The following is an 18,904-nucleotide window of genomic DNA, read 5'->3' as shown; positions in this document are numbered from 1 at the left end:
TTCGGGCTACTTTTAATTTTCTACATATATAGTATTTTCTAGATCACTTAGAAACTTAAAATCTATGTCGTGTATACTAGAACACTAGAAAACAGCATGCCTGATTAATGAGTACTATTGTCCTCTATCATCTCAAGTAACAGAAAAAGAGGTGTAGGACTCTAGCCTTTTGACTGTACAGACCAAGAACACACACAGTGACACAATGATTCATCTGAACATCGTTAAATACAAAGTAATTAAGCTTTTCTAAATATGCAACCAGAAATCACACTTGTATCCAGCTTTAGTGACGTGCTTAGAAAAGTTTATTTTGTGCTTAGACTATTTTCCTAAAGCATCACAAAATTATTATACATCCAAAACTCTTCAATGGTAGAATATTTAGTATTCTAAAGGCAAGGCCTTTCAAGAAAACTGTTGTACATTATGATACTGTAGAAGTCTACTGGAGTCACACAGCAGCAGAGTCTAGACAAAGGGGACATTACAGAAATTGTCTATTACATAAAGGACAAATGATTCACTCTGAGTTACGGTTTATCCCCTTCTTATAGATAATACAGTTCTTACTGCCACCCAGCACCCTTCCCCACTTTTGCTGTAAGGTGAAAAACTCTGTGCTCTAACTCGCTGAGGAGTAAAAACATCTCAAATGTCCCATCCTGCTGATGCCCACCTGTGAAATACTACACAATAAAAAGTACAGCAGAATATGGATTGTGTGTGTTCAAAATGTAAGAATGCTATGATTTTTAAACATCAAGCATATACAGACTTTGTAAAATTAATTAAGAATTTCCTGTGTGAGGATGAATATACACTGGAAACATACACTATAAGATACTTTTTCCTGAGTAGAATACTAGCTTTATTTTATATCAAATTAAGTTTCTATGAACTTTCAGAATTTAAAACATCAAGGCTTTTCCGCAACATCAAATGAAAATCAGGAATGTTCACCTTCATATCCAAAAGAAAAAAAGAAGTTCGAGCAGAGTTCCACAGAATGATACAAAATCTGAAATGAACGTCCAAAATTTAAGTGATCAGTAGACAGCTCTTCAATTTTAAGGATCCCTCAGTAAACTTCGGTTTGAAACAACAAAAAGGGACTATTTATTAAAGAATGAAAAACACTTCCAGAAAATTATCCAATTTGGAAAATAAAAAATGTAACCCATGGTTAAGTACAAATCATACAGAGAACAGAGGGGAACAAAAAAGGTAACTGACCTTTACTGGAATCAAGACTTACATAAAAACTTCCTACATCAGTAGCATATCCTGTATTATCACATGTAGAAAACTGTAATTAAGCAAGGTGGTTCTTATTAGTTGCATAATCTAAAAATATGAAGAAATTTTGGACTATATCTCTAAAATGACCAGAGTTGTCACTGAAATACACATTTCTTGAGACAATGGGCAGAAAGTTCCCATTTATGGGAAATATGTTCTTTTTTTCACACAGTGAAACTGAGAAAAATTATATCAAATGAGAAATCTTTTTCTCCAAAGTAATCTCCTTAAATACCTCAATAATGCAATATTTGGGAAATGTAATCTTTCAACTAAGAAAACTTGAAACAGATTACTAAACACGCTCAAATCTTATTGCTTGGCACCAGATTTTTCAAAAGTTAAAGAATTGTTTAAACCATCGTACTGCCATTCTTATATCCTATTTCAAACGTTTTTACGTAGTGCTACTTTTATTTTCTGAAGGTAGTCTGTTCAATCTGATGACAATCTCGACTGAACCCTGCAAGGTACAAGCATGTCACAGCTCACTTCAAACCAAAAGAAATGATCAATCTTCTCTTTTTGCCAAAATAATATTATGATATTAATAAAAATTAACTAGGATCTATCTGTGGCCAATGAAGGACCCACAGGACGTTGTCTTATGGCATTCTGTGCAAAGTCTTTCTTTGTTCCTTCTTTACTTCCTGCTTCCTCTTCTGACACATCTTCTTCATCAGCCTCTTGTTCCTCCTCCACTTTTTGCAAAGGTTGAGAAGATTCTGGTAATAATTTTTCTTAAAGATAAAAACCAGAGGGAATTAAGAGGTACGAACTTCCAGTTATAAAATAAACGAGTCACTGAGATGAAAAGTACAGCATAAGGAATATAGTCAGTAATACTGTAATAATATCGTTTGGCAACAGACAACATTCATGGTGAGCATTAAAAAAAAAAAAAAAAGATCAAGACCAAAAATGGGGTTTTTTTGTTGCTGTAATACATTTGCACTGGAGTAAAATCAAGACACAATTCATACACCCATAAACTGCTTTGCCACTTATTTATCAATCACAAGGTCAGATTTCCAAAAGGAAAAAGTTATCTTTAAGAGTGACGACATAAAAGTGAAAATTGGTTTGAAAGATCCATTTTACTTACCAAATTTATTATAATTACCTGCCTGTTTATAACTGAACTGAAATAAACCAAAATTAATGCTGTGAATGAAGATGCTGTAAGAAAATACACTGCATTCAACAGAACCATCTTAATTTGCTATTAAATCTTCCAGTGAACAAGTACAACTGAAACAAACTCCAACACTACCCTTGTTTCAGTTCCCAGGTGAACAGGAATCAGACATTTACAACTGAAGGTTATATTCCTACCCAGGTTGTTTCCAAGGAGTTTCACAAATGTTCTTCCTTACATATATAACTTTATTAAGACATAATTACAAATAATAAAATGTACAAATCTTAAGTGTACAGCTCAGTGAATTTTTAACTCTGTCCACACACACACACCCTTTCCATTTTTTTAACAAGGCCTACTGATAGATAACTTAAACTTGGAACACACCACGTTACTGAGAGATACAGAACACAGAATTGGGCCAATGAGCTTCAGCCTGTTCAGTGATCCTAGACTGCCCCTAACCTTAGGCAATCCAGAAGAGAGTAGGGAGACGCAAGGGTGCAAGGCAGAAGAAAACACCGGAAGCAACTACCACATGGTAGACAATCTGTCGTTTGGTCTGGCATCCCTCTTTCTGTTGGGTTCCCTGTACCACATCCCATGTAGCTGTGGTGAGCACTAGAGTTCACAGCAGTGGTTCTCCCAGGGGGATTCTGCTGCTCACTCCACCACCCCAGCCAAAAGAACAGTCAGCAATGTCTGGAGATATTTTTGGTTGTCACAAGTAAGAGGAGCGGTGTTACTGCCAAGCAGTGGGAAGCTGCCAAACATCCAACAATGTACAAAAGACAGTCTGTCACAATTAAGAATTAACCAGCCCAAATGTGAGAAGTGGCCAGGTTGAGAAACGGCAGTTTACAGTGACGATACCAAACAAGTGAGCTCTCTACACCAGCGGAGTGCACCAGAGTTTTTCTAAAAGATAGGTGGGTGCAGGGGAAAAGTGTATTTTCTTCTTACTCTGGATTGTGAGCTACAGCTTTCTTATCACTTTAACGCTAAGGACTGGAAGGAGCCAAAAATGGCTTTCCAAGCTACAGCACGGAAAACTAAGCAGTTCGGAAACACAACACCTTAACATTTGAGCCCTAGGATCCAGCCATCTCTGCTCTCAGACTTCCTCGCTACCTTGAAGCAATAAACTTCTATTTCGCTTAAAGCTGGACTGAGTTGGGTCTTTCCCTAGCAACTCAAAATCTAAGCTAAATACATCCTGGAAAACAACTCAGATCACGTGGCCTGCTATAAAAGGGGTGGTATCCCATTCAAGTATGGGTTACTATCTATCAGTCGTGCCACGGATTACTTAAGAGACAAATTTGTTGTTAATGTTTTTCAAATGATATAAATATTAAGCGTACATTCAGCAAATTTTAAATTGTCTTTTAAGGAATCATTTCTTTCCCTACAGGTCAGTGGCTCTTGTTGGATAAAATGATTCCTTCCCCTGTATATGTCCTTTTCAGTATTGATGTAACGATCTAAGAAATGAGAAGATAACCTGTCAGTTATCAGCAATCTCCACTGAGTTCATTTCACGAGTGCTGACCTCAATAAATCCTAAGTCATGAAAGGCAGCACAATGAAAATGTCATGCCAACAGTCTAATTTAGGCTCTATTCTCCACTCTGTCACTTCTGTGTGACCCTGGAAAAATAGTTCATCTCTCTGAGCCTTTCTTTCCTCGACCACAAAATGGAAGAGTATCACTTATGACATCTAGAGTGTTACGGAAGTGGGATGAATGGGATGGCATAAAGTGAAAGTTCTTTATAAACAGCAAACTGGAGGGCTTCCATAGCACTGCAACTTTCAACATTAAATGCATGTTTGAGAGGCAATTATACTAAGACAGACACCAGTGAATACTTAATTATATAAACGCGTCTTGCAGTACAGTGTCAATGCCACTCCTAATCAGCTATGGGAATTACTTTTCCCAATATCCTACCATAAAAACTTAGACTTGGCTAGCATACAAAGAAAATTCTTCAAATGTGGTCACTGTAATAATGATTGACTTCAAGAGCAGAACATATTCAACTTCTGATTTAAGTAAACTCAAATGGATCCAGGAATATGATGGTTCACATAAAATGACATCAGATCAATGTCATTAAATACCTACAAGTTATATGCAGTGTTAAAATTCTCCACACTACAAAAACCAAGAAAGTAACTATGTTCCAAATCCACCAGGTTGTCATTCTTAAATGAAATAAATATCCCCCTACCCCTTCCAATATAACCTACTACTCCACATTTAGAAAGCTAAGCTGGAAGGGGAACCTATTACATGTGTGATTGCATTCGCAGAAATGAACAGAATTACAGTGAATAAAAAATAAACACTAAAAAATATACTCACTGGAAGGGTATGGCTGTGGTCTGCGCCTTTTTGAAGGAAAAAGGCAATCTGCCACAAATATCATACACTGCAAAAATAAACACAAGAAATCTGAATGTATATGAAAGAACTAGTGTAACTATATTAAATTATCAGATGTAAAAGTTTTTTTCCCCTAGTACTCTGAAAAATGAAATACTTACGAGTCCTAGTAATAGTCCTGAAAGCAGAGTTGCTAAAGCAAAAACTGTATAGGATCCCCAAACTGGTAATCCAAGGTCTTCAATAAAATAGTTATGGCAAGTCTAAAATCAAAAGAAAAAAAAATAAACTAAAAACCTCATTGTTTAAAATAAACGGGTAGTGTCAAAATGTTTAAAATAGAAATAAAACTTTAGCCCATACCCGGATCCACATAGATAGCTGAAAGAGGGCAGACATACTACTCATCCTGAAAGAAAGGAGAGAGGACTGAAAAACTGAGTAAGACACACAATTCTGAAGTAAAATGCGCTCTGTCTTCTAGTTTTCAGTCTACAATTTCCCCAATGTGACAGATTTTATTGCTGGTAGTAATCAAGATTAGTGATACATCACTGATTTCAAGCCCGTATTAAGAAGTCTTGTTAATGGGGGCACCTGGGTGGCACAGCGGTTAAGCGTCTGCCTTCGGCTCAGGGCATGATCCCGGCGTTATGGGATCGAGCCCCACATCAGGCTCCTCCACTATGAGCCAGCTTCTTCCTCTCCCACTCCCCCTGCTTGTGTTCCCTCTCTCACTGGCTGTCTCTATCTCTGTCGAATAAATAAATAAAATCTTTACAAAAAAAAAAAAGAAGTCTTGTTAATGAAAATTAAGTTTTTGAATTGCTGTCACTATGTGATGTCCTCATAAATAAAACACTTGATAACTTTTTTCCTTTTCCCTACTGCTTTGATATTAACCTTTTACCTTTCACCTGATGATTTCTCTAATATACTCTGAATAACAGCTTATAAGCTCTATAGAACCAGTTAAAGTCAAGTGTACTGTAAGCAAATGGCAACTCTTATTGACCCTTAAAATTCTCCAAAGAATGAGCAGAGAGGGGAGCCTGAAGGAAGAACTGAGAGCACTTGTTGAACTGATCCTTCCCACCTAAGAATTACCCTTTTGAATTAAAATTAAATAAAACTTACAATAGCATTAGTTTGATATACTTTAATGATATACAAACAAATTACACAGAAAATAAATACTAAGTAATAATATAAATAAAAATAATTATTATTTTCACATAAACCCAATAGTTTAGACAGGCATTTAGAAAAAAGGCATGCTCCAGAACTAAAAAGGGTTTGTGGGTTCCCGACTGTTTCCCTCTAGCGCAAGCGTTGCCACCAACACACAAACTAATTCACACCTAAGCCAAAGTTCACGAACTCAGGATGACCTAATTCATTGCCCATCATCGGGTGGGTGAATGTACTAACACTGGAAGTACCTCTTATTCAGACCGCCAATACAAAAGGCATGGACTGCTGGACCCCTGAGGACTCAACAAAGACTTACAAGCAACTCCTTCTTCTGCTGGAGAGGGGAGAAGTTATTTATGCGACTTCAACTTAATAAAAATCAGTCGTATTTTCAGTTCAACATAGAAAGGTGGTTCAATCATGTTACTTCTGTTGTTTAAATTGCAAAATGGGAATAGGAACAAGAACTGAAACATAAAGCACTGCGTAGCCTCACTATAGTCAGCACTAATTAGGTTCTATCAGGAATATTAAGTGCGTTATCTGGGTTGGCGTGTTGGTCCAGCAGGCGGAATCCTGACAGATACAGGACAATTCAATTCAGAGATTTTCACAGGAAGAGAGGTTAAGGGAAAGGTGCTAAAGACAAAATTCTATTTCAAAATACCGCTTACGGCTGATCTTTCCTCCACTCCCAGAATCCATAGTATTTTTAGCTCTTATACCATTGGTGTAACAACCCTACATTCTCTAAGAGCAAGTGTGGTGAGGAGACAGGAAGAGAAAGCTTAGCCACACCAGGATGAGTCCATGGGGACCTCAGCAAAACTCAGTATTTCCAGATGGCTCTCAAATGACCTGTGAGGCCTTACACCCCAGGAGCTAGCAGGAAATATGCTAGCTATCTCCAACCCTTACTACTCCATATATCTAGCTATTTATAAAGCCCAGGGGTTACTCATGCCAGTAAGGTCACTTGTTCAACCATACGAGTCAACCAAAACACTATCAGATGGGTAGAGTAATTCAATCACATTAAGAAGTGAAATCTAAAGGTAGCCAGAGGAGGTATATGTCTGAGGCTTCTCATTCAAATATTAAGCTCAAATGATAACTTTACCCTTGTATTGCTCATGAAGATGGATTAGTTTTTGATGATAGAAATGACCATGATCTACAGAGCTAAAATATTCCTGAAAAGGCTCCCAATTCTAGTGAATGCCTCCTTCTAGCTTAACAAGAATCAACGTATCTGACTTAGAAGAAAAGTCAACCTAAAAATATCACAGTAAATATGAATGTACCTTAAGGGCCCAAGAATTAAAATCCAGTATAAATGCTTTATTTCCACAAAATTAATTGGTCCAATTAATTCTGAAATAAGTAAAAGAAAAATCCTCATACTTACAGAACAGAACCTGGACCAAACCATGATGAAACAGGTTCAATACTCTTCCACTCTTTCTCACTTATGAAGTTTATGAAGTCCTTCTTAGTCCTTGGGCCCTGATAGCGCCTAAATTCACCACCTTTACAACTGAAGAGGGTCAGAATCACACATTAAGCAGAACCAAATAAATAAATTTTGTATTTGTTTTGCTATTTCTTAAACCTCATTTTACAGTCAATCCTTACATTCAAAATCATTAGTAATGCACAAGTAACAAATTATACTAATTGCCTACTCAACATCTTAGATCCAAATTTGTTTAAACAATGGGGTTATAAACAATCATAAGCCTTAAGACTGTTATTACCTTTACAAATAATATAACAATGAAACACCAGAGTTATACGTCAATTATAACTCAATAAACGTGTAATGCACATATCAAAAGAATAACTACATGAAAAGTCATTAATATAGTGTCTGGTACTTATTAATTATTAGCTATTTTTAAGCTATATAGGTTAAAAATTTAAGGCATTTTTCTGGTATTTTCAGTCCTAATCACATCATCTTAACCATGCTACTTTGAACTGCTAGAGGTATCTGGTCAGATTTCCTTTCCTCCTATTTCAGTGATTCTATTTACAATCTACTTTGCATTCTTCCTGACCGCCCCCTCCCTACCTCCCATTCCCAATGTATGGAGTTCTCATAGGTTCAAAAATGCTCTGTCTGCTCCCATTTCTTCACTATTTTCAAACTACCCTCAATAATACTGCCAGTCTAATCCCATATAATACTTCTATTTTTACTGCTTAAGTACAAACACTTTCAAGAGCTTCCTACTACCTATAGTAGGGTTAGAGGATCCTTTAGCCATCCAGAGCCAAAGACCACAAGAAAGCCCCCACTCAAAAAAAAAACAACGTTTTTATAAAGGCAATGGCATTTGTGCTGTTTTTCAAGAATAGGCAGGAGTTCAACGGGCCAAAGACTGGGCATGATAAACAAGTGAGTTAAAAAAAGGACAGGAAATTCCATATAAGTTCAGGGGTGTTAAGCAGTGAGAAGGAAAATGAGAGACACAATCAGAACCAGTTAAGGGACATGTGGAGAAAAAGATTGAGTGAAAAGGGACAGTGCTACTTATGGTGACAGAGAATATGCCTACAAATAGACACAAGGGGAGTAGGGATGAATACAAAGGTAGAGGGAGGGGCGCCTGGGTGGCTCAGTCCTTAAGCGTCTGCGTTCTCTGCCTTCGGCTCAGGGCGTGATCCCGGCATTCTGGGATCGAGCCCCACATCAGGCTCCTCCGCTATGAGCCTGCTTCTTCCTCTCCCACTCCCCCTGCTTGTGTTCCCTCTCTCACTGGCTGTTTCTATCTCTGTCAAATAAATAAAAAAAATCTTTAACAAAAACAAAAACAAAGGTAGAGAGAAACAGACATAAACAAGAAAAAAAAAAAAGAAAGAAACAAAGAAAAGCGAGATACAGACACACAAAAAATTGCCAGGTTGCTTCCAAACTTTAAATGAGAAGTACCTCCTGGCATTCAACCCACCAGCTAGATGAACTTTAAGGTACAGGGCAGGTACAGGCCTACCTCAGAGATATCATGGTACCACCCCAGTAAAACAATTATCACAATAAAGAAAGTCACAAGACTTTGGTTTCCGAGTACATAAAAATATTTACTATACTGTAGTCTGTTAACTATGCAGTAGCATTATGTCTAAAAAAAATTTACATACCTTCATTTAAAAATATTTTATTGCAAAAAAATGTAAACCAACATCTGAGCTTTCAGCAAGTTGTAATCACTTATTATGGGCCACCATAAGAAACAAAGTATTGAAAAAGTTTGAAATACTGCAAGAATTACCAAAATGTGACACAGAGACACTAAGTGAGCAGATGCTGTTGGAGAAATGGTGGATTCACTTGACACAAGGTTGCCACAAACCTTCAATCTGTAAAAAACTGCAGTCTCTGGGAAGCACAATAAAATGAGGTGTACCTGTACAGATCTGAGATTTCCTATCCCCGGTTTAGAAGATAAATTCAAACTAAAAGACCTGATACTGAAGACTAAACAATCTTGCTCATTCTGACTTAGCACTCAATCATTTCACCTGCTACTGTCCAAAGACTGAGCTACAGCCCTCTCTTAACTAATTTTTGAACATACCATAACCCAATTTATGACTGTTCGTGAGATTATTCCAAGGATGAAACACTTACTTCTGCACTCTTCTGAAAATTCAGGGTTGTGTTTACATCCCCATATTCTCCAGGAACCACCCTAGCCCAGTGATTTTTCCCTTACCAAACTTTCTACAGACTTAACACTTTAACTCTGGGCTCATAATCATTTACTATGCTATATGGTATCACACTATTTCATGTGACCACCGCCCTCCAAAATAATTACAAAGCTCTGAGACCAGGGGCTGTCTCAGATCTCATCCATCTACCTAAAGACACCTAGGAAAACGCAAAACGCAAAATGAGTCTTACTGAATATAATGTTCCTTAAGCATGATCCAGGCCAGAGGCCTAGTATTCTGATTATGCTATGCTGCATCCTTCTCCATAACTACAGACTATTTAAATACTTACTGATAAATAGTAGGAAGAGCAGTTATGATAAATCGTCCACTCAGCCCTAAAAATGATAAAGAAAGATTAGAAATAAATACAAGAAAGAACAGAGAGCAGGTTTTATATGAGCCAACAATCACCACTTAAAAGTCGATTCTGAATTATTTAAATACTAACGGGGAAAGCATATGAAATTATACCTAAAAATAGCTGAGCTTTGTAGCAAACAATGAAAAAAACCCCAGTTATGTAGTGAAAGCAACTTTAAAAAAAAATCAACCCTATTGCACATTATCTCAACTAAAAATATGTAAAAGCTTGAATACTGAAGATATCTGTGAAAATATATTTATATATATTAACATTTGATCAATTATACCACTGTATGATAAGACTATTAGCTATGAGTAATGGGGCAGCACACTATAACAGTAGTCTTAGAAAGGTCTAAAATCATATGAAATTGCATTTGACATTCAAAAGACAAAGGCAGAGTCTAATGTGTTGTTAAAAATGGAAAATATTTTGAACCTTTCATAAGATGAGCAATAACAAAAACAACATTATTAACCATGTGTTAGGCAATAATATAACTAAGAATTATTCTCTCTATGCCTCAGTTTTCTTATCTGTAAAATGGGGGATATTACCTATCTCACAGGGTTATAGTTTTGTATAGGATAAATGCAAAACACCTGGAGCAATATCCGTACTAGGTAAGCACTCAATAAATACTAGCTATTATTACTATCTGGGGTGGGAACAGAGTCAACATTCCAGGTTTACTGTGACCAAGAACAAGTAAGATGAGGCTGGTCTAAGAAAGGAGCATCCTTAAGAATAGGCCTGCCACTTATTCAGGGGGCCAAGTCAGGAGTATATGTGACCCCACAACTATGAGGTCTTTGTATTAAAAGCATGTCCTCAAATTACAAGTATTAAATTTGAAACCCAATTAAGAGATTGGGATCACTCGTCAGGGAATGTGCCCTTGGCTCTATAAAGAACCTCAAACACATGCTCCTTATTCTGAAGCTTGGTATGGATGCAAATGATGGCCTGGCCAATGTCCATCTAAACCACATTATTCTAGGACTTCTCAAAGGCATTTTACACGCTAGTCTGGGGTCTGGGATACAAAGGAAAAAAAGATCAGAGGCAGTTAAATGGGCAAGAATGGGGAGAGGGCAATGTCTCCAAGGTCCCTTAGAGCAACACATAAAAGGAATGAGCTGCATATACAACCACGGAATCTGCTTTCTGCAGCCACAGCACAAGGATCCCTCGTCGGAGAGGTGGATGAGTCAGCTCACATACTACAGTTATGTTTTCAAAACGTAATGAAAGGCAGTTAAGACCAAATGATGTGGCAAACAGGATGAACACACGGAGCCAATCTGCAAACACTACCCACAACGTACAGTACCTGGCTGCTCTGTGACATCTACTTTTGCAACATTAACCTCAAGATCCTCTCCCCATTCAGCAAAACTTTCCCATTCTGGTTGAAGATTCTGACAAGCAGGACACCACGGAGCATAACTAAGAAACAGAATATTAAAAAAGTTAAAGCAATCTAATATGACCGTATGGAGATAAAAATTCTAAGTGTATAATTTATGAAGAATATCTTATACTAAAAACAAAATAGCAAAATGATTAATTTTGTGAAGATGAAAAAGCTTTAACTGTGGGTCTAACATTCTGGAAACCAAAACTACCTGATAATGCTAATCACAGAAAAGTAATTCTGAGAGTAGCTCTTAAGACAAAAATAAGTTTGTAAGTTCACATGCAAAACAGCTCTTTAAAAACCTTTGAATTTCTCGGGGTGCCTGGGTGGCTCAGTCGGTTAAGCACCTGTCTTTGGCTCAGGTCATGATCCCAGGGTCCTGAGATGGAGCCCCAAGTCAAGATCTCTGCTCAACAGCGAGAAGTAGGCTTCTCCCTCTGCCCCTTCCCCTATATGTGCCCTCTCTTTTTCTCTCAATAAATAAATTAAGTCTTTGAATTTCTCCAAAAATATGTGGCCACCAGAAACCTCAAAACCAAATCTGGAGTTCACCAGTTTTAATAATTTGCACTACAGGAGTCACAAATGAGAAAAATAGGAAGTGCCCAGGGCTGAGGTGAACAAGGAAATGCATGCCCCTACTTCAGAGGGGAACCATCACTCAGCAAGACCACCAGGAAGGGATTTACAGCTAGGTAGCAGGCTCTATCTTATTTAAAAGAAGCTGAAAATCTGCATTTTTATGTTAAAATGTTACTTCAAAACTTAACCCAGAAACAAACACTAGGCAAGCCAAACAAAATTCCTTTGGCCAGCCCTTGGTCAGCCAGTTTCTAAGACCTCAGGTTTATAAATGTATGGGTAAATTTATTAGCTTTTTAATTACTCCTCTGATATTCCGCATCTTTCAAGGCCCTGACCTCTTCCTAGGATTTCATTTTTCACTTTATTGTATATCATCTTTTAATGTGCTTCAGTTTTTTTTTAATAGAGCCAAGAAGAATAAAGCATGTACTTGCTGAACACCAGAGTACAGTTTCTACATTTCATTATATTGAACTTTTTTTTTATGAAAATAAAATTCCTAAAAGTAATCGGCCCTGTGGAACAAGACTAGTACCATACATAAAAGGGAAAGTCCTTAACAAGAGATTGTATTTCAATGAAAATATCTCTGTGACAAAACTGATCAGGATGGATGTAATGCAGATAACAGACTTGTAATAAGAGCAGACTATCGTTAGGACTAGTACTAGATCCCTCTTTCAAGCTCCTTTTGTTTCTTAGGTGCTTTTTAAAGTCTTAACCTCAAACTCAGTAAGCTAAAAGAACAAAAAAAAAGAAGCACTACAGTATATTCCAATTTCACAAAGTTGTTCTAATTCAAATCCCTAATAAATTTTTGACCACTGTATTTATACAGTTTGATCAAATGTGTTTAAAAAAAACCCTCCTTATTACTTGGCTGTATTTTGCATATAAATTCATAATCACTATTGTTTACTATTCATGAAACTGTGAATATTTTATTGGCACAATCTAAAACAAGTTATTCACGACAATAAAAAACAAATGTTGTCTCTGGTTATATTTCCTCTCCACTGCAGCTCAATGGGTGCCCGAAAATTCATTTCACTAAGTTACAGATTATATGCATACTACATAAACATTTTCCCCTATCTTTTCCTCCACTCCTTGATTTTATGACTCAAGAGTTACTGATTTGGCCTTTTGCGCTCTCCTTTAGGGACATCCACCTCCATCCATTAACTGGCAACCCAAGCATACAGGAAAACACTCACCTGAACTCTGTTAAAGAAGGGGGCTGTTCTAACAATTATTGCATACCTACTCTTATTTAGGCTTTGAAAACAGAAAGGAAGCCAGTATAGCAATACCGGGCCAGATTAATTAAAGCCTTTAGGTATTTCTCTCACTTGTAAAATGCAGGAAATAATACCCATTTATAGAATCTGTAGAGAATTAAATAGGATAATGTATATAAAGTGCTTAGCAGTGTTTAGTACAGTTAACACTCAACAGTGGTGTTTGTTACTAATACTGCTAACACCACTATTATCAATAGTACTACAACCATCATCACCACCACCAACAATTTAGCAACTAAAACAAAAACAGGCAGTTATTTTCTACCCATGCAGAAGAGACATTATAACAGAATCACCACAGATACATGATTTCCTCTGACCAGTAAATGATGACCTACCTGGTGGTCTTAAGAGTTTATAATCGCACTCATACATTAATTTTATTTTTTAATGCAATAACACTTGGACGTAAGAGTAACAATCCAGGATATTCAGTACTTTGCAAAAACACACATCCAAAGAAAAATTGAGATGCGGAGAAAGAGAAAAGAAAAAAAAAAAGGATAAAGAAAATTTAACAATAATTCAACCTGAATTTATTCAGCAGCTAAAATAAAAATATACCCAACCCATAAAATAAAATTTAAAATAAAAGAGTCTCAAATTCCAACACTGTAAATGGACTTTTAAAGGATAATTAGACAAAAGGAGAAGGGAGGTTCTGCTCATTTGCTGTTTTGTAAAGTTTGGTGAAAAGTAAGTCTAGAAGTTCGTGAAGGATCATTCTAAAATAAGTAACTGCATAGAAACTAGTCAGACGAATCACCTCCACCCCCACAGTCATGAAAAGTTGAGAAAATTCCAAGTTGAACGCCGTCTCTTAGGAGCACCACAGCGCTAGAAACGAAACTAGGGTGCACACTTGAGAAGAAACTTAACACGCCCCGGTAAGAAATGAGAAGGGGGTGGGACCAAGCTGATCCGAAGAGGAGTTTAGGCATCTCGAGGAGTCAGGGGCGCCGGCTCCACGGCACGGAGTGGAGTACCGGCGAACCTGGGACCCGCAGGAGGTGGTGAAGGGACGTGAAGTCGGGTGTCCAGACCTGGATCTAGGACACGGACCTTCCGGCCCACCGAAGGGACCCGAGACAACCGCCCCCCACTCACAATTCTATCATCCACTCTCCTTCCAGCAACTCTTTCCAATTCTCGTCCGTGATGACGCGCACGTCGCTCCGCCGCGCGTGGGTCCAGGGAGCCCCCCAAAGCAAGAGCAGCAACACTGCTACGGGAACCACGGGACTCCCGCAGGGCGTCATTTCTGCAGCCTGCCCACCCCACAGCAAGCGCGGCAGCCCCCACCTCCGCGCAGCCGCTCCTCACTTCCGCCCTCGCGGGCTTATCTGCTCATGCGCCTGACCGCGCGGCCCAGCGCGCGCGCGCGCGCGCGCGCGCTCCTGGGATCTCTGAATGCGCATGACAAGGTCGGGTCCTAGTGAGTTGGTTTGTGGAAAAGACGGAAGCGCGCCTATGCCTAGTGCGCATGACAGAAAAGCGGTCCCTTTCCACCGGCTGGTGAGCCCCAGAACTTTTGGAAAGGAGAAAAGCAAACAGGGGGCGTGGCGTAGGAAGTGGGGCGGGGCTTCGGAGATGACTGGCTTCAAAATTGCTTCAGCATTTTGGCGCCAAATAATTGCTATTCATACTTACTCAAGCCAATTGGTAAGTTTACAGAAAAGCAGTTTCCAGTTAACTGCCCTTTAGAGTTTTCATTTGTTTCTTTCGAAAATTTTGGGGGTAAAGCTAATAAATGTTTATGTAAATCAGAATATTGGTTTACTTCTGGGGGATTACAGACTGGAAAGGTGCACAAGGAAACTTCAGGGGAGGCTTTTCACATTCTTTATCTTGGTCTCAACAGTTAGTTACACGAGCGTACACAGGTAAAAAACCATCAGGCTGTGCATGTTGAGGCGAGTGCCCTTCATGCACTTCAGGGTGTACGTTGTCCCTAAATTGTTTTTAAATGTAGTAGTTACAGAGATGCGAGATCTGAAATTCAACATGGGCACAAAACACATAGGCTTATAACAAATATTTGAGATTTTTTTCTTTCAAGCATTTGTAAATGCTAATCAAAATGTGCCCTGTCTCTAGAAAGTATTCGTCAAACGACAGGTAGTAGTTGCCGTTACATCTCCTCACCTCACATTCTCGCTTAAACTCACTCCAGTTGGCTGACTTCCTCACCCCTCCCTCCATTGAAAGGCTCTTTCTAGGACACTAGTGATCTGCATATTAACAAATCCCCAGGCTTCTTCTCAGTATTCATCTTACTCCCCTGGCCAGCAGCATTCTACAGTCACCACACCCTCCTTGAAGCTGCTTTACTGTCTTGCCTTCGGTTGAGCCTCACTTGATTGTTTTTTCTCCTTCCTCACTAGCTGCTGCTTCTTGGCTGGTCCTCCTCTGTGTGATTTCTAGACATCGGTTTGCCCCAGGATGCCGTACTGGCCCTTCCTTCTCTTTGTATCCATACTCCTCCAGGTAACCTCAATCTGGCTGTATACCTGTCATTCCCGCTATGACCCTTCTTGGAACTTTGGACATTTGTATTCAACTCTTTGCTGGACATCTCTTGGATATCAAATAGGCAGTTTAAACATAACGTGGCCAAAAAAAACCCAATTCTTGATTCTCCCTCTCCTAGTCTTCTGTCTCAGTAAAGAGCCCCAAGGTCCATCAGGTTGCTCAAGACAAAAATTTACATTTTAATTCTTGTTGCTTTCTCTCTTCATCCTCCCTCCTGTACTCCATCAGCAAGGACCAAAACCTCGACCTCCAAAACATACCATGAATCTGACCACTAATTTCCATCTCCACAGCCAACACCCTAGTCCAAGTTTATCATCTCTTGCCTCTACTATAATAACAGATTCCTAACTGATCTCCCTGTGTCCTCTCTTGCTTCTCAAAATAAGATCAAGCCATTTCTCTTTAAAACCCTCCAAGTGCTCCCCACTTTACTTAAAATAAATCCAAACTTCTTAAACTCCTTACAATCACTTAAGAAGTCCTACATGATCTGAAACCTGCCTAACTGCTCCCTCGTGTAGTACTTGCTCTCCTCCTCCTTACCCTGCTACACCCCAGTGTTTCCCTGAAGATGCCAAACTCATTCCCATGCTAGAAAATTGGCATTGGCATTCCCTGTGCCTAGACTACTTATCCACTAGTCTTCATGTCACTCCATTTTGTCATTGATCTCAAATGTTACCTCTTAAAAGTCATATTATCCATCATATTACTCCACTCTAAATCTCTGCATAATATTAAACTGATGTCCTTATTTATGATTTCATTTCTTTCCTCACTCAATAAGAATATAAGTTTTGGGGTGCCTGGGTGGCTCAGTCGGTTGAGTGAGTGACTTGATTTGAGTTCAGGTCGTGATCTCAGGGTCATGGGACAGAGCCCCACATCTGGCTCCACACTCAGCATGGAGTCTGCTTATCCCCTTCCCTCTGTTCTTCCCCTCCCCGCTTCCTGCCCCCATGCTCACGCTTGCTCTCTGTCACTCTCTCTCAAATACATAAATAAATAAAATCTTTAAAAATATATATATATAAGCTTCATGACAGTGAAAAACTTCTCTATTTTGTTCACTACTATAATCTCTAAGGTATAGAACCCAGCCACTATAGAACTTGGTACATAATAAATGCTCAATAAATATTAGTTGAATGAATGAATGAGGAAAATCATAATTGTAGATATGCCATGCTTTTATTATAATGTATGAGCTGTATTAAGAAAGAATGTAAATATATTCTTATGTGTAATATAGAGGTAATACCTGCTGTTTATATCCACAGGGTTAAGAGGATAAAATGAGTATTCTTTTTAAACTGTAAGTCTTTTAAGGTAATTTATTAAAATTTCATTTTAAAGGAATTTTTTATATTACAAAAAAATGCACTTATGACTAAAATGTGCAAAGTACCAAAGACTGTAAAGTGAAAAGAAATACCCTCTAAAATCTTTTCCCATCTCCCGTGAGAATTTGCACCCCGTAGGCAACTGCTATTAACATTTTCTTTTGTGTACTTTCAGAATTTTTCTATGCACATAAACTATTACCAAAAAAAAAAAAAGCCACATACACAAGGGCGCCTGGGTGGCTCAGCCAGTTAAGCATCTTCCTGCAGCTCAGGTCATGATCTCAGGGTCCTGGGATCGAGCCCAGGGATGGAGCCCCGCATTGGGCTCCAGGCAGCAGGTATTTACCAACCAAGTATTTCAATATTTTAACAACTGGTGCAGCTTCACTGTCACAGTGTAACTGAAGACTTACCCCAGGCTAGGGCTGTTCCTCTTCCTCTGAGAGCTAGTTTTTCACTGTTCTGGTTTATTTCATTCGGCTTAGGGGGAGGAGCCACTGATGATCTAGCTTCACTGCTACGGTGACTTACCACAAAAGCTCTCAAAGAAATACTCTTAAATTTAAGTTACCAAAACCAGATTAACCCTCCTAACCAAGCAACCATATCATCAAGTCCTGTTGGTTTTAACAACTAAACTCATCTCAAATCTATCTCTTCATCCCGCTGTCACAGCCCTGATATATGCCATCATCTTTTTTCTTCTGGAATCTTGAAGGGTTTCTTTTTTCCTTTTTTATAATAATCTCATTATTGATGTGTAATTCATGTACCATACAGCACAGCCATTAAAAATGTGCAATTTAATGGTTTTTAGTATATTCACAGAGTTGTGCAACCATCACCACAGTCAAATTTAGAACATATTTATCACCTCGAACAGAAACCCCATATTCATTAGCAGTCATTCCCCATTTCCACCCAACTACTCTTTTGCCCGGCTCTAACAACCACCAGTCTCCTTTCTGCCTCTATGGTTTTGTGTACTCTGGATAGTTCATAGAAATGGAATAATATAATATGTGGTCCTTTGTGACTAACTTCTTTCATTTAGCATAATGTATTCAAAGTTCACCCATGTTGTAGCATGTTTCAGTACTTCATTTCTATTTTTTTATGAATAACATTCCGTTGTATGAATAGAACATATTTGGGTATCCATTCATCAGTTGATAGACATCTGATTTGTTCTACTCTTTAGTTATTAGGAATAGCGCTGCTATGAACATTCATGTACAAGTTTTTGTGTGGACATGTTCTCATTTTTCATGGGCACCCACCTTGAAATGAAAGTGTGTATGATATAATATTTAAGAAACTATTGCCTAATCCAGGGTTACCTAGGTTTCATATAAGAATTTTATAGTTTGGGGCGCCTCGGTGGCTCAGTTGGTTAAGTGTCAGACTCTCAATTTCAGTTCAGGTCGTGATCTCAGGGTTGTGGGATTGAGCCCCAGCATGGACCCTGCTTAAAAGTCTCTCTCTCCCTCTCCCTCAACCCCTCCCCCACCTCTCTCTCTCCCTCTCTTAAAAAAAGAATTCTATAGTTTTAGCTCATTCATTTAGATCTTTGATTCCTTTTGAGTTAATTTTTATAT

The 18,904-nt window shown here is 38.4% G+C and overlaps 1 protein-coding gene and 1 non-coding gene across 2 annotated transcripts; both read right to left on the bottom strand.

The window, feature by feature from the left end:
- Positions 1 to 285: 285 nt before the first annotated feature.
- Positions 286 to 14,895, bottom strand: TMX1 (thioredoxin related transmembrane protein 1). Its single transcript, XM_048215445.2, has 8 exons — positions 14,533 to 14,895; positions 11,450 to 11,565; positions 10,042 to 10,087; positions 7,438 to 7,566; positions 5,199 to 5,244; positions 4,997 to 5,098; positions 4,815 to 4,881; positions 286 to 2,042 (listed from the first exon to the last, which is right to left on the bottom strand). The coding sequence occupies exons 1-8, from the start codon at positions 14,682 to 14,684 to the stop codon at positions 1,864 to 1,866; spliced, it is 837 nt and encodes a 278-aa protein (XP_048071402.1). The 5' UTR covers positions 14,685 to 14,895; the 3' UTR covers positions 286 to 1,863.
- LOC113266242 (small nucleolar RNA SNORA70) lies at positions 11,212 to 11,345 on the bottom strand. The gene has a single exon (XR_003320328.2). It is a non-coding gene; the product is annotated as a small nucleolar RNA SNORA70 (small nucleolar RNA).
- Positions 14,896 to 18,904: the final 4,009 nt, after the last annotated feature.

This window comes from Ursus arctos, unplaced genomic scaffold (assembly GCF_023065955.2).
Source record: "Ursus arctos isolate Adak ecotype North America unplaced genomic scaffold, UrsArc2.0 scaffold_37, whole genome shotgun sequence".
Classification (NCBI taxonomy): Eukaryota; Metazoa; Chordata; class Mammalia; order Carnivora; family Ursidae; genus Ursus; species Ursus arctos.
The sequence above is the reverse complement of the archived record's forward strand: the minus strand, read 5'-3'. Positions and strand labels throughout refer to the sequence as shown.